Source organism: Talpa europaea (assembly GCF_964194135.1).
Source record: "Talpa europaea genome assembly, chromosome: 14".
In the NCBI taxonomy this organism is placed as follows: domain Eukaryota; kingdom Metazoa; phylum Chordata; class Mammalia; order Eulipotyphla; family Talpidae; genus Talpa; species Talpa europaea.
The window spans coordinates 72,097,343-72,112,916 of NC_140082.1; the positions used below are offsets into that span (position 1 = coordinate 72,097,343).

At 40.4% G+C, this 15,574-nt stretch overlaps 1 protein-coding gene across 1 annotated transcript in view; it reads left to right on the top strand.

Moving 5' to 3' along the window:
- Positions 1 to 15,574, top strand: part of DNAH14 (dynein axonemal heavy chain 14) — a gene marked incomplete at its 5' end in the record, with an annotated part of 230,846 nt that overhangs the window by 90,288 nt on the left and 124,984 nt on the right. The window contains 5 exons of the mRNA XM_084254058.1: positions 5,674 to 5,819; positions 7,617 to 7,685; positions 8,347 to 8,533; positions 9,505 to 9,581; positions 11,185 to 11,356. Of these exons, the coding sequence (XP_084110184.1) occupies positions 5,674 to 5,819; positions 7,617 to 7,685; positions 8,347 to 8,533; positions 9,505 to 9,581; positions 11,185 to 11,356 (651 nt within the window). The remainder of the gene's footprint in view (positions 1 to 5,673; positions 5,820 to 7,616; positions 7,686 to 8,346; positions 8,534 to 9,504; positions 9,582 to 11,184; positions 11,357 to 15,574) is intronic.

Here is a 15,574-nt window from a genome sequence, read left to right on the forward strand (position 1 = left end):
CTGCTTTTGCTGCATCCCATACATTCTGGAAAGTGGTGTCCTCCTTATCATTCAACTCAAAGTATTTTTAAATTTCTTCTTTGATCTCCTCATTAGTCCAGTGTTCTTCCAGTAGTGTGTATTTCAATCTCCATGAGGTGGGAAGGTTCCTTGTTTTCTTTTCATGATTTATTTCTAGCTTGATGCCTTCATGATTGGAGAAGATAGTTGGAATGATTTTGATTTTCATGTATCTGTTGATGTTTGTCTTGTGGCCCAGTATGTGATCGATTCTGGAGAATGATCCATGCGCTCTTGAGAAAAATGTGTGCTCAGAATTTTTTTGGGCGCAGTGTCCTATAATGTCTGTTAAGTCCATGAGTTCTATGTCTTTATTTAGGGCTCTAGTGTCTTTGTTTATTTTTTGTCTCATTGATCTGTCCATTGGTGAGAGTGGGGTGTTGAAGTCCCCACTATATATGTATTTTCTTTAATATCTGTTTTCAGAGCTGATAATAATTGTCTAATATATTTTGGTGCCCCTTCATTTGGTGAGTATATGTTGATGAGTGTTATATCTTCCTGATGTATTGTCCCCTTGATCATAATGTAGTGTCCATCAATGTCTCTTTTTACTTTTTTTCAATTTGAAGTCTATTTCATCTGATGTAAGTATGGCTGTCCCTTCCTTCTTCTTTGGTCCATTTGCTTGTAGGATTGTTTTCCACCTTTTTGCTTTCAGTCTGTGTTTATACTTTGTGGTTAAATGTGTTTCCTGGAGACAGCAGAAGGTTGGATTTTGTTTTTTAATCCAGCCTGCTACTCTGTGTCTTTTTACTGATGAGTTTAATCCATTTACATTTAGAGTTAATATTGATATGTTGGCATCTGTGTTTGCCATTTTGTTTGTCTTTTTTGTGATTTTATTCCTTGCTTTATTCTGTTCTTCTTCATTCTTCTGTTGGTTTTGGCTTTAGGACTTCTTGTAGATTTTTTTGGAGTGGGGGTTTCATTGTAATGAATTTCTGGAGTTTCTGTTTGTCTGAGAAGGTCCATATTTTTTCTTCATAGAGGAAGGAGAGCTTTGCAGGGTAAAGTATTCTTGGTTGGCATTTGCTGTCTTGAAGTTTGCTGAATATGTTACTCCATTTTCTTCTTGCCCGTACTGTTTCTTCGGGGGAGTCAGAAGTTAACCTGATTGGTTTTCCCTTATAAGTTATCTGTTTCTTCCCCCTTGCCAGTTTCATTATTTTTTCCTTGTCTTGGACTCTTGCAAGCTTTACTATTTGGTGTTTTGCCGTAGTTTTCTTTTCATTATGGTAATTGGGAGTTCTTCTTGCTTCCTGTATGTCTATATTCATCTCCTTTATCATGCTTGGAAAGTTTTCTTCATTTATCTCCTTGAATATTTTCTCAGTTCCTTTGTCTCTATCCTCACCTTCTTGAATGCCTTACATTTCCTCTCTTACATTTCCTCTCTTCATGAAGTCTGATAATTGTCTAAAGAGTCTCCTTATACTGCTTCATTTGCACTTCTCTCTCCTTTTCTCTTTTAGCTCTTTTTATTTCTGATCTTCTATAGTACTGATCCATTCTTCCATTTCATCGATCCTGTTTTTATTGCTTTTCCCAGAGTTCTTTATCTCTTCTAGTAATCTTTTAATCTCCTGAGTTTCTTTTCTTTCCTTTCTTAAGGTCTCGATTTAATTCTTCAGTTTCCTTGATTATTTGTCTCAACTCATTTTTTTTTCTTTTTGTTTTCTTTCTGCTTATTAATCAGGATTATTATTTATTCTCTATCTGATAGGCCAAGAAGTTCTTCCATGTCATCGTTGAGCTGTGGTGACTGTGTTTCTTTTTGTGGTGTGTCCTCCTGCTGGCTTTCTTGGTTATTTATATATTTTTTTTCTCCCTGTTGTTTGCTTTCTAATTAGTTTTATGAGTTGGGGCATTGTGCCACTGGTGTTGGTTGGCAGCTCTTTGGAGTGTTCCTTTAGCGGTGTTGGAAACTGTTTACCAGACTGAGACCAGCTCTGTAGGCCAATACTCCACAAGAGTGTTGATGCTGTGTTGCTGGGCTCTGTCTCTTACAGTTCCCTCCCTCTGTATTTACTCAGTTCCAACAGGGAATCAGCTACTTGGTGATTTAGTTCTGGTCATGAGGTGGTGGCAGAGACCCGTACTTGCTGACCTGTGCTTTTTCCCAGTGGTTAGCTGAGTGATGGATGGGGGGCGCAGGGGAGCACCTCAACACAGGGGCTCTTATTCAAGCCAGGTGCTGTGTCTGCCCTGTGTTCACCAGGTGTTATGCCCGCAGCTGTGTGGATCCTATGCCCTGAAGTCTGCACTCTAGTCTCAGCCAGGGCTATCAGATCCAAAACGCTGGCTGTCACCCTGTGCAGTGCCTATTACTATGGCACATCCCAAGCCCTGGATCCTGTGCCTAGCTATCAGTTCCAGGAGTGGGTCTTGCTCCATGCCTTATTTCCTTCCTTACCCCCTGTCTTTGTAACCCACCCTCTCTCAGTGCCTGAGGGTGTTTTTGTGATTGCTGGTTTCCAACTATAGGGTGTTGGTGATTTTTTCTGGTCACTAGGTGGCACCAGAGATCTTTCCTAGTGTCCTTTGGGAACTGTTTTTAAGCCCGTGGGTCCAGGGGAACAGAGTGGCAGTGGTGTGCAGAGCCTCAATGGCGTAGGGGTGTTGTGTCTGCCTAGTGTCCCACCGTCGTGGGGAACCCATGCCCCGAATTTCGTGCCCCCTGGTCTCCTCCGTTCCCAAAGCCCTCAGGTCCAGGACGCGGGCTGTAGCCCAGTTCAGTGTCCACAGAAATGGTGCCTTTTGCACTCAGCTCCTGTGTCTGGGCACCTGGTTTCTGATTACTCAGTGAGGGACATTCACCTCATTGAGGGCCCCTGCGTGTCTCCTCACAAGCCTAGGTTGCAGGCGAGGGGACCTGGGCAGCCCTGATCTGCATGTGCTTTTCAAGCATGCCGCTTTTCTGCACAAGCTTACAGGCTGGACTTGGGCTGTTTGTAGGTCTCCTGGGAGTCTGTATTTTTCTCCAATGGGGCCTGGAGCCTTTTGCTCACCTCTGTGGTGAATCCTTCATGTTTCCCCACAGTTCCAGTTCACAGGGTGTGGTGGCTGAAATAGTTCCTTTCCACTCACAGTCCTGCTTGATGCGTTTTTTGTTCTTGTTGGTTGTTTTTTTTTTTTTTTTTTTCCCCTCCTTTCTGTTGTTTGGAGAGTGCTGACTTTGTGGGTGGGGGAGGGTAGCAGGGTTCTGAGCTTTCCTCCCTTTAGGCCTCTTTTATGGCAACTTTCTTCTTCGGGTAGTTTGCTGGAGTCGTCCGTTTATCTTCTGTGTCCCAGTTCTCGCAGGGACCTGCCGCTTTTCCTCCCTATTAAATTTTTTTTATGAGAGGTCTTACTCGCAGCGTTTCCTCGCCTCCATGTTGATGAGGTCTCTCTAAACTACTTCTTAAGACAGTAGTTATAAGATTTTTTGATGGGGGATCTTTCCAGACAAAATCTGACATGGAACAGAATACATATGTAAAAAGAATGAAGAGTACTGCTATAGATATATCATATACATTTATTTTATAACTTCTTTTTTAAAAATATTTATTTATTTATGCATACAGGAGCTGGGGTACAGGCCAGAGATGCGGGTGGAGGGGGTGTGTGTGAGAGGATCCACCAGAGACAAAGTGGGGAACAGAACAGGCAGACTGACTGAAATACACTGCTGAGGGGAACAGCAGACGAGATCGTAGAGGTCTGCCTCACCATGTGGGTTTCTTCCTGGCCAGCCAAGGAATTGAACTCATGCTGCAGAGGCTGTGGATTATCTCATAGTAAGGTGCTTCACCCCTTGCGCCACCAGGGAGGCCCTATTTTATAACTTCTAACTTCTATTTACTGACAATGTAATCGTTAAATACAATGAGACTATTATGATTAGCATGAAATTTGAGTAAGATTTTATATAGATGATTACAATTTTGTGTCGGCCTTTTTCATTATCTAAGACGTACTGTTACCGGCAAAATGTCTAAAACCTATCATTGCATCAGAACCTCTTACCAGTTCTTGGTCCAGCCAGCCACCACCACAGCACTTTAGTGCTGAAAGTACTGAAAAAATAAAACTGATTTATTCTCCAGCAGGGTACAGGGAGAGGGAGAAGGAGAAAAACTGGAAGGAGAGAGAGAGAGAGAGGGAGATGGTCCAGTTACTATGAAGGAAAAGTGGAGCTGCTGCTGCAGGAGCTGGCCTTCACAGTATGGCTGCAGGTCCTGCCATACTGGGGTGGCTGGGAGTGGCTGAAGGCTGTCACTGCTGAGGTTGGGGAATCCCCCCCACCCATGGTGGAGAGGGTGAGGGCCTGCCACCCATCCAGCAGACTGGATGGCTGCTGTCTGCAGTAGCTGCACAAAAAGAGAGCTCACATGCATTACTTTCTTTTAAAAGCTCCCCAAATGCCCTTTTAGCTATATCCTTCCTAGCAGCCCCCTCCTTCCTTAACATAGTCAAGGACAGAGTTCTGATCAGGGCCTGAGGCAATTGTCTCAGGTCTGGGCAGTATCTGGACTTGGGGGCAGATTTTGACCCCTTATCCTGCCCAGCAGAGGAGGCCACACTTCAATCATTTGAAGGACTTAAGTGCCCTGGGGCTGCTTGAGCAATTTCTTACAGCATTTAGAAATACTTTTTAAATTTAATGTACCTCTGTACCCATCACAAAGTTTTTCAGCTTCAAAACATTCCAGTTTATTTTGATTTTTGGGCTAAGTATAAACCACAGTTTTTTGCTACCATTTGCTTGCAGCGTAAAGCACATTACCTCTGAGATTCTCTATTTCCTGAGATTTTGTATTTCCAGTGTGTGCTCACATTAGAAAAAAATCAATAAACATAAATAAGTTGATTGAAATACTATTCTTAAGACATTTTACAAGTAGGCTCTTGTCTCCCCCCTTACAGTCGGGCCTAGCAGGGCTAGGATTAGGTGAGTGAAACTTGCAGCGGTGGGGCGGGGGGTCAGGGGCGTGGTCCCAAAAACCTGGTGAAATCAATATTTTTAAAATATCAATATTAATGCCCAAAACCCTATGGTAAACAAAATGCTAAAATTTTAAAAGAAAAGAACTGATTCCTTCAGCCAGTGGGAGGAACCTACTCCCTATCCTTGGCCTGAGGGCTCTCTCTAAACCCCTCTGCCTTGAGTCCACAGATACTCTGATTGAGGGGACAGTGTTTTGGTTTTGTTTTAACTGCTAACATATACAAATCAATAGATTTCAATCCAGACCTTCAGTCTTTCACCAAAACCGTCCTTTGTCTTTAGTTGGACCTGATTCAGTAATCACTATAAATTACCCACAGCAGCCCACCACTATCCCATAAGGAGTCTCAGCCTGACCTGGAAAAAAGAGAGGGTGCTATGCTGTGGAATGTAAGTCACGCCCCGATTCTTGATGCTGTTGTGAGAGGCAGGCAGAGTAGCAGACTCTGAGTCTAACTCAGAGTCTGACTCTGACTCTGCCTTCAGCCCTACAGAAGTGCAGGAGGGGAGAACAGGCGAACCCTGTTTGCTTGGTCTGGATAAAATGGAAAGGACATTCACAAGTTAACACCTTACTAAAGATTTTCACCTATATAATGTTATTATTATTATTTTTTAAGATAATGGTAAAATTCTTCTTCGGAGTGGTTCAGTCCGGAGTGTGGTGTTGTTTGGATGAATTCAATCGAGTTGGTACAGAAGTCATCTCCGTGATTGCCTCACAGATCCTAACCATTAAAGCTGCAAAAGACAGTTATTCTGTCAGGTATTTATTGAATATGTTTGTACTTTTGGAATGGAAAATTTGAGCTATGATTACTGTTTAGTTGCTTGGCAAATGACCTGAAAATATGTATAACCAGCTTTCAATGCCAACTTGGAGGTGTCCAAATTCTTATCCAGGCTTGGACTGTTTCTTGACGTAGTATATTTTTTAATTAATTATTTTTAATTTAAACTCTCTTAGTGCCGTTTCTTATGATATTTCGTTTGAAGAAACCAAGGTTCTTTTTAATTAATTCTACATCTTAAAAAAAATTACATTGGTCACACACCCATTACTCTGAACTAGTGGACTTTTATTTATTTGTTTATTTTAAAGATTTTATTTATTTATTTATACAAGCAGTATAAATAAATACAGTCAGAAGCGCGGGAGGGTGAGAGAATTCACCAGAGACAGAGCGGGGAACAGAACAGGCAGACTGACGAAATACACTGCTGAGGGGAGCAGCGGGCATGGCAGGAGAGGTCTGCGCGCCATGTGGGACCCTTGCTGGTGGCCGGGGATCGAACCGGTGCTGCAGAGGCTGTGGGCAGCTTTGCAGCCCAGTGCTCAACCACTGTGCCACCAGGGGAGGCCCTAATGGACTTTTATTGAAAAATCTTGTAATAATAATATTTGAGTATTTGGATTACTAATGCTTACTAATCTAGGCAAAAACTTTTTTTCTCCTCAGATAAGTTCAGAAACTCACATGATTTACTTTATAGGCATAATTGGATTTCTGGATTTAAACATTCTATTACAATCTAGTATTTATAACTCAGGTTACGAATAGACATTCTGTCTTTACTCTTAAGGATTTTGTTCAAGCTGCAAAAGATTTATATCTGTGGAAATAAGTGGGGGATCATAGTAACCCACATTTTACCAGTTCTTTATCACATCTTAGCTTCTGCAAAGTTTTCCTGTTATGTTCAGGGAATCCTTGGGTTTTGTTCTAGTTCTTTCTTTTTTGTTTTTCCCACTTTATTGGTTTTAGTTTTACAGGAAATCACTAAAGAAAGTTTTCCCATCCTCTCTACCACTGATGCTGACAACGTGACGCTTATGTCCAGGCCCAGGACACTTCTATTTCACAGTGTTTTCAAAATTGTTTAATCAGGTACTAGTGGGTAGGCTTTGTTCCAGGCTAATAGCCGAAGAGGATGCTGTCGCCATTCTGTGTTCTGCTGTGTCATCCGGCAGAGCTCTGTGCTCTTAAGAGTTTCCTTGGCTTCCTTTCCCTGTGTAAGTTCACTCTTTCAAGAGGGTCCCTTCCAGCCTCAAGTCCCACAAAACTCTTCAGACATCTAAAGCCATGACCAAATAAATCTGAATTCCAACAGGGCTTACAGCTTTGGTTCAAGATGAGCCTCTTCTTTCTCCTCTTACCATTATTTTTTTCCAACATTCTCTGTTTGGATTTAAATATAATCCAGCCTTAGGAAAATGTCTATACTTGTAGTTTTTTTTTTTTCTTAGCTTTTTTTTTATTATTATTATTTAATTTTTTTTAATTTAAATTTTATTTTTATATTCCCCATACAATTGTGACCCCCTTATTTTGACCCCAATCCCTCCCCTCCCCGCCCCCCACCCCCCATAGACTGTCTCTGGTTCATAGTTGTTTGTTGATTTTGATTTTTACTTTCTTACAGTTATTTTTTTTCCTGGTCCCTTGTTTAAGTTTTCTAGATTCCTGCTATGAGTGAGACCATCCGCTATTTTTCTTTTTCTTTCATACTTTGGTCTAGAGAAAACAGTTTCCTTAATGATGAATACTTCAATGTCTTGTAGGTTTGTAATGGAAGGAAAAGAAATTTCTATCAATATGTCTTGTGCAGTATTTATCACCATGAACCCTGGGTAAGTCCAGTTAATGTGTGTGAGGAGTGAACACAAGCCAAAATCCATTTCTTAAATCTTATCCACAGTTGAAGTTTGTCTGACATTGTATATTTATCAGTCACCCTCCGCTTTTCCTCCACTACTCATACCATTTAGAAACAACTCTAACTCTGCCTTTATTCATATGGGTTATCTCACATTTAAATCTTGACCAAGGGACATTTTCACTTTGCGAACAGCCAGCAAGAAGTGAAAAGATTAGCAGTTTGTCCAAGAGGACACAGGCAGAAAAAGTGATGAGAGTAGTAAAAGAAATAAGACTACAGTGAGTGCAGGCTGGGCAGACTCAATCAGTGCCTGCTGATGGATGGTATGTTGTGATGACCCTGGGGAGCAGGGGAACTGATGTGAAGTGAATTGTGGGTGGAGGCACTAATATTAGAAGAAAAGATCATAAGGAAGAAAAGGAAGAAAAGATCATAAGGAAGAAAAGATCATAAGCGAGGAAGCCCTATGAGATGAAAAGCACAATAGAAACCCTTTTGTATATTTGTTTTCAGTTGAAGGTCACATAGACAGTCAGTAGAATTACTGGGAGAAGGGGTCAGTTATGTGGTTCCTTATTCTAAAGACTGAAAAGTGGTGTTTTGTGTTTCTTTGTTTTTCTTATCCTCTTAAGATACAAACATGGAGTAGAACTCCCAGCTAATTTAAAATCTCTGTTTCGCCCAGTGGCAATGATGGCCCCCCATTATGAAGTGATTGTTGAAGTAATACTGTCTTCATTTGGTTTTAAATCAGCAAGCTCACTCTCTGGAAAGCTAGTTAACCTTTTTGAATTAGCTGACAAACAGCTCTCAGAAGAGGTAAGGAACTGCTTTTCTCAAAGATGATTATGTTAAACTTTATAAATAAGACTTGCCTAAATGTTTGGATATGATTCTTATCAGCATATCAGGTCTATTTACTAACTTATATATAAGACTAACTTACCTAAAATCAGTCAGGATTCCAAACCTTTCCTCTACAAATTGGAGAGCGGAATTAAGGATCTGTTAAAACTTTTTCCACACAAGGAAGTTAACATTTAGAGCAGTGGTTCTCAAATTTTATTGTGCAGCAAAGAAATTTGGAACTCTTAAGACGAATTGTCAGGGCTTATGACCAGCTTTCTAATTGTCTGTGATGGAACTTGAGAATTTGCATTTCTAAAGGTTCTCAAGTGTTCCTGATGCTGCTGATCTGAGTATTATACTTGGAACATTTTTACTATAGGATTTGTCAACTTAACAAGTATTTGTTTATAACCCAAAAGGTTTTGGACAGCTAACCACATGATCGCCACAGTGCTCCTCTTTTCAATATTCTTTCAATTCTTTCCATTTCAGAGAAAATTTATTGGGATACTGATGATTTATTTTAACATCTTTCTTACTTGTGACTCTTTCTTTTAAAAAGGAGATTTTTTGAATAACTATAAGAAAGTGAAAATCAAAATCAACAAAAAACTATGAACCAGAGACACTTTTAGGGGGGCGGGGGCGGGAGGGGAGGGATTGGGGTCAGAATGGGGGGGCTGCAATTGTATGGGGAATATAACAATAAAATTTATTATCTAAAAAAAAAATAAAAAAATAAAAATAAAAAGGAGATTTTTATGAGCACCAGTTTGGGAGAGAAGTGAAAGCATCAGAAACAGAATTGAGGGCTTCTTAAACTCATATCCCTGTTTCTCTTTACAAAATATAATTAGCGATTTATATACTATATGTATTAATTTTCAAATTGTTCCATATTTCTTTAAGAAACAGTAACTCAAATATTTTTATGTTGACAGGCTCATTATAATTTTAGCTTGAGGTCTCTGAAGACAATTTTAAAAATGGCTGGAAAGAAGAGACTGACGTTGAAATGGTCGGTTGAATTTTGAATTCAGTATTAGGTCAAAAGGACTTCTCTAACACTGGGAATATAATTTGTAAATTTTAAGTAACGATGACAAGATTAAACAGGAAGATATCAGAGTGTCCAAGTAAAATGTGGGAGAGATTATTAAGAACATTAAAGAAGAGGGAGGAAAAAATGTACAAAATCTCTGGATCCATTTCCCCAATAGAGCCTATTCCTTAAAAAAAAAAGTAAAAGTGATTTACCTTTACATAATAAAAGATATACTGGAATTAAAGACTCATGTAGAAGAGCAGCAACTTAATGATAAATGTGAAACCTGTATGAACATATGTATATGAGAAATGTGTAAAGTACATATGGATAAAATGTTAAAACTTGACTGAAAGACACACATGAATAAGTGAAATAATACACCATGTACTTACTATAATATCTTAAAAGATTTAACAGTATAAGTGAAAATACTAAATGGTATTATTTTTTGTTTTTATTGGTATGTTAGCTAATCCTAAGTTTCACATAGAAAAATAAGCTATTACATTAGAATGAAAAATACTGAAAAACAAGCACAAAGAAAGTATTAAGTATTTAATATTAAGTATTAAAATTCAAGTATTAATAATGAAATCATGTGACACTGGCTTATGAGTAGAAAAGCAAACCTTTGGAATAAGACAAAAAGTCCAGAAACAGTATGATATGCATTGGGTGTTTAGTATATCTTAAATTGGGAGGCAAGAACAGACTTTTTATTTAATGATGTTGGGAAAACTAAACAAGCAAAGTATTATTAGACTTAGTAAAATAAGTCATAAGGAGAAATAAAAACACCATTCAATATCCCTTATGTGGTACATGGAGAAAATGATGATAAACTAAATAAAATAAATATAATACTAGTGATTTTAAGAAAGAACTTTGAAATCCGAATCTCATTGAATCCTAGTTCAGACACTTACTAACTATATGATATTGGGCATGTTATTTATTTTTTCTGAGTCTTACCCTCCCTTCTTCTTAGGCAGTTTGAAGATTAATGAAATGACTTAAAGAATTAAGCAGAGTGCCTGGTTAAAAACTACTCAAATGTTGGCCAGCAGCTATGGCCAGTGACCAAAAACAGCAGGGACAGTGAGCATTTCTAGTGCCAGCATCAGTGTACTGGCACGCCTGGCACAGCTTTCTGGACTGGTGGCAATCATGTCTCCACAGGACCAGTTCTGTGGCATAATTTTGGCTGTAGTTTCCAGCTGCCTCTCCTGAAAGCCTACATCTCTGGGCCTCCTAGATATTTTTAATAAACTTATTTTTCATTTAGTATTAGCCTGAATGTATTTCTGTTATTTGCAGCTGTAAAGCTTGGCAGGTGCAATGCCCATTCCTGAATCAGTGACTGAGTGGCATTACCTTGACCCTTCTAGATCAATCAGGGCCACACTTAGAGGTGGGGACCAGGTTAGCCTTATCCAGCCAATGTCACTGCTTTGTAGTGAAAGAGAGCAGAAAAGCATATAAGGATAGCCACCTCTAAAAATGAATGTTAATGATCTTTAATATTCAGCAAAGTATGCTTGCTAACATATTTGTTTTTCTTGTATCATTAAAGTAACAACAGTGACACTCTTTTGGAAACAGAGGAAGTAATGATCATTATTGAAGTTCTGAGAGAGGCTATTTTGCCAAAATTTCTTCCTGAAGATGTTTCACTTTTCAAAAAATTTACAGCAGATATTTTTCATGAAAGGATAGTTTCAAAAGTAAATCAAATCGCCTTGGAGGTAATGAGACAGTTGCAAATGATCACAAATGATTTAGATGTGGAATATCAATTAAGAAGCTAAATGTAGATTAAAGATAATAGTTTTTCCTGAAGTACTCATCATGTTATGATTTGGGGGATTAAATGCTTAGAGATACGTTCTCCTCACAGTGCATTGTAGCCGAATAGAAAGAGCAAAGAACTATGTACTTTTAGGAAAAGAAAGCTGTTACATATTTTATCCCCTCAATTTTCTCATCTTTCAAATGGGAATGATAACATCTGCTCTTCCAATTTTATTTTTTTTTTGTAGCAGGATAAAACATAGAATTGGATATTTAATGGTGAACTTACTGCTGTCTGTATGTACACATTTGTTCTCAACAATGCAATCCTAATACTTAATATTATGATGCAATATCACTTCAATTAAAAAATGAACAAGTACTAGTGGACACATTTGTATCATTATGATTATTTCTAATAATATCAATTAAGTTTGATAATGAATAAGAAAACACTTTTCACATTGGAGTGTTAAATTGATAGCCAGTGTTTTGGGGTCTCCATTTATAGAGTGTGCCCAAGCCCTGCAAGATGCCAGCAGGGGGAGTCCCTGCAGCCTGAGGCTCTGCCATGAACCCTGGGACCAAATGGTGGTTGCCCAGCTGCCCTCTCCTAAGGTTTTCTGGCGTGCTCTTCTCCTGCTGCCAGTGTTGCTCTTCCAACTTATTATTATTATTTAAAGATTTGTTTATTTATAAAAGTACTGGGTACAGTCAGAAGCATGGGAGGGTGAGAGAATTCACCAGAGCCAGAGCGGGGAGTAGAACAACCGAAGTACACTGCTGAGGGGAGCAGTGGGCAGCAGGAGAGGTCTGCGCGCCATGTGGGACCCTTGCCCAGTGGCCAGGGATCGAATCGGTGCTGCAGAGGCTGCGGGCAGCCTTGCAACCCAGCGCTCAACCGCTGCGCCACCAGGGGAGGCCTGCTCTAACTTTAAAAGGGTGCTTTGAGAATCAAATTAGATCAGAGTTATGACAAAAGACTTTTAAATGTAAATAATTTGTCACATCACATCTACGTATTGTAATTATAAAACTTCTTTTATATATACAATTATACAATCGTGCAGTCACTTTGTTGGACTGGGGGGAATCTCACTACCTCCTGTTGCTGCTGCACAGCCTCCTGCCCTCCCTGCACTGTAAAGTGTTGCCCTGTGGCCACCAGAGTCTCTTTCCTGATCACATCCAGGAAACTGCTGCTGAATCAGTGTTGCTTTGTAGTATAAGAACCAAATTAATTACCTTGGCATATCATGTCTTTCATTGTAGCTAGATCAGGTCCTCTCTCCATATATCAGATCCATTTCCCTCCCTCCACCCTTTTCTCTACTCCATGTTCTTTTACCCTGAATTCTCCCTGTTTTCTGGGTCTCCCTAGCCCTTTATCAGGTGCCAGGCCATAGATCATATTGATTCCCGTCCCTGGGATCCTATTCATCTTCAAAAAATAATGTTTTTGATTTATTTTAGAAAATAAATTTTAAAAGTTTCATGATTAGCCATTCCTTAAAGGCAATGAATCAGTTTTGTATGTAACTTGATGCCCACAAGTGCAGACTACATACTAATTTTGAGCACACATGTAGCACTTACAGAAAAAGGTCATTTATTAGGTTATGTAGGAGGAAGATTTTAGAATTTAGAAGAATTTCCCTTGAAAAACATCTGGACCAGGAGTTTTATACAGGGTAGCTCTTATGCAATTCTAGTCCATTTAGAGTTTATATGTCTTTTAGAGTCAATTTTGCTAAACTTGACAATATTCACATTTCATTCAAGTTGTAATATGTGTTTGTGTGGATTAGAGCAAACTGCTATCATAATCCTTTCAATTTCCTATGTAGGGTAAGGTAAAAAATAGTACCAGGCTTTTCTGCTCTCCCGCCATTAGGATAAATGATGGATCCCTGTGGTCCTGAATGCATGCCTGATGGTGGGCACCTGGAATAGGGTGTGGGCATACATAGGTGGGCTAAGACTGAGCTTATAAGGGTGGCTTCACAGGGACACCAGCGGAACAGCAGAAGAGCAGAGCTAAAGGAGCAGAGAGGCCATGGCCACGAAAGAATGCCAGAGAACCCAGAGAGTAAAGACTTGCCTGCCTGGGGTTGGGAAGCCTGCCAGCCTCCCGGAACCGCCCCACTGCCCCTGCCCAAACTCCTCCCTTGCACAACCCTCACCCCCCAGTCCCTCCCCCCCCCCCCCCCCCCCCGCCTGTCATGTACCTGGTAAGTGCAAATAAAAGCCTGAAAAAGGCACTGTGGGCTCCAGGACTCCTCCTTACCCGGTCTGCTCGGATCATAGAGAAACCTGTTCTGTGCCCTTCCTGCCACTACACCTGTTACTGAGGTTATTCTCCCAGTCATTATTTTCTTAATTTGGGTTTTCTTCATTAATTAGATTAGAGATTGATTTTTTTTTCTCAAATAACCAGCCTTTTATTTATTTCATACATCTTTTTCTGCTTCCCGGCTCTTTAATATCCACATCATATCAATATTTTTATGTATCCATTCTTTTTTTTGTTTGTACAACTTTTTAAGTAAGATGTAGAATTCATCTACTTTCTTTTTATTTTACTAATATAAGTCTGTAAGAATCCTCTAAGCACTGCTTTAGTTATATATACCATAAGTTCAGCGTTTTCATATAGTATTACTGTTTTCCAGAAATACTATAGCTAGCACTTCCTTTTTTCCTAAGTATGCTCTTAAGCTGAGTTTTTCATATTTTTAATTTCCAGGTAAGGGACCTGTAAAGGCAGGAATGACACAGGGCAGGTTTTCTGATCCAGCAGACTGGGTGAAGGAGGAGTCCTAGAGCCCTCAGTGGCTTTGCTGGCTTTTATTGGGATTTACCAGGTACACAACAGGCAGGGGTGCTGGGGGGGGCTCCCAGCCCCCAGCAAGTCTCCACTCTATCTGGGCTCTCCGTCGTTTTCTCTTTCTCTCTCTCGGCTTCTGTTCTAATTCTCCGCTTCTTTTTGGCTTCTGCTGGTGTCCCCATGTCGCTGCCCTTAAAAGCCCAGTCTTAGCCCAGGTGAATCCCATCTACCTATGCCCACACCCTACTCCAGGTGCCGCCATCAGGCATGCATTCAGGACTGCAGTGTTCCGTCATCTATCCCAATGGCGGGAGGGCAGAAAAGCCTGATACTTTTTACCTTACTTTACAGGACCTTTCATTTTTTTTATTCTGTTATTAATTTCTAGTCTTAATATAATGACCAAATGGTATTATCTTTATCCTTAACAATGTAATTTAGATTTTTATTGTCTAACTTAAAGTAATTTTTATCAATATATCATATGCACATAAGAAAGTATTTTCTCTTGTCAGCTGAAAATATGAGATATAGAGATGCACTTATCTCCATTTGTTATGACTCTTTTAGATTAACCTTTGTTAAGTGGGTGTATCAGGCTTTTCTGCCCTCCTGCTATGAGGATAGATGACAGAACCCTGCGGTCCTGAATGCATGCCTGATGGCGGGCACCTGGAATAGGGTGTGGGCATAGGTGGATGGGATTCACCTGGGCTGAGACTGGGCTTTTAGGGGCGGCATCGCGGGGACGCCAGCAGAAGCTGAGAGAAGAGAAGCAGTAGAAGCAGAGAAGCAGAAGCAGAACAAATGGGAGAAGCAGCAGAGAAGCATGAAGAACCATGAGAGCAGCAGAGATCACCAGAGAGCCCAGAAAGAGTAAAAACTTGCTGGGGGTTGGGAGGCCTGCCAGCCTCCCCGCCCCCCAGCACCCCTGCCTGCTGTGTACCTGGTAAATCCCAATAAAAGCCTGCAAAAGCCACTGAGGGCTCCAGGTCTCCTTCCTCCTTTACCCCAGTCTGCTGGATCAGAAAACCTGCTCGGTGTCCAGTCCTGCCTCTACAGTGGGGCACAGGGTGCAGATGGGGAGCCACAGTTTAGCAAAAGATCACAAGAGAAATTGAGGGACTATTATTCATAGTCCTAGAGGAAGCGTATGCTAAATGCCTGGAGGAGCCACACAGGGAGGTCAAATCAGGGTTCAGAGAGAGAACATGCCAGCATTAGGGGCACAAGCCTTTATTAGGGTCTGTGGGTGGAGTGCTTTGGGATTCCCCTGCTAAGGTTAGATGGGTCAATTCAAACCAAAAAGAGCAAAGTTTTGGTAAGCTGTTAATGTTTTGGTAAG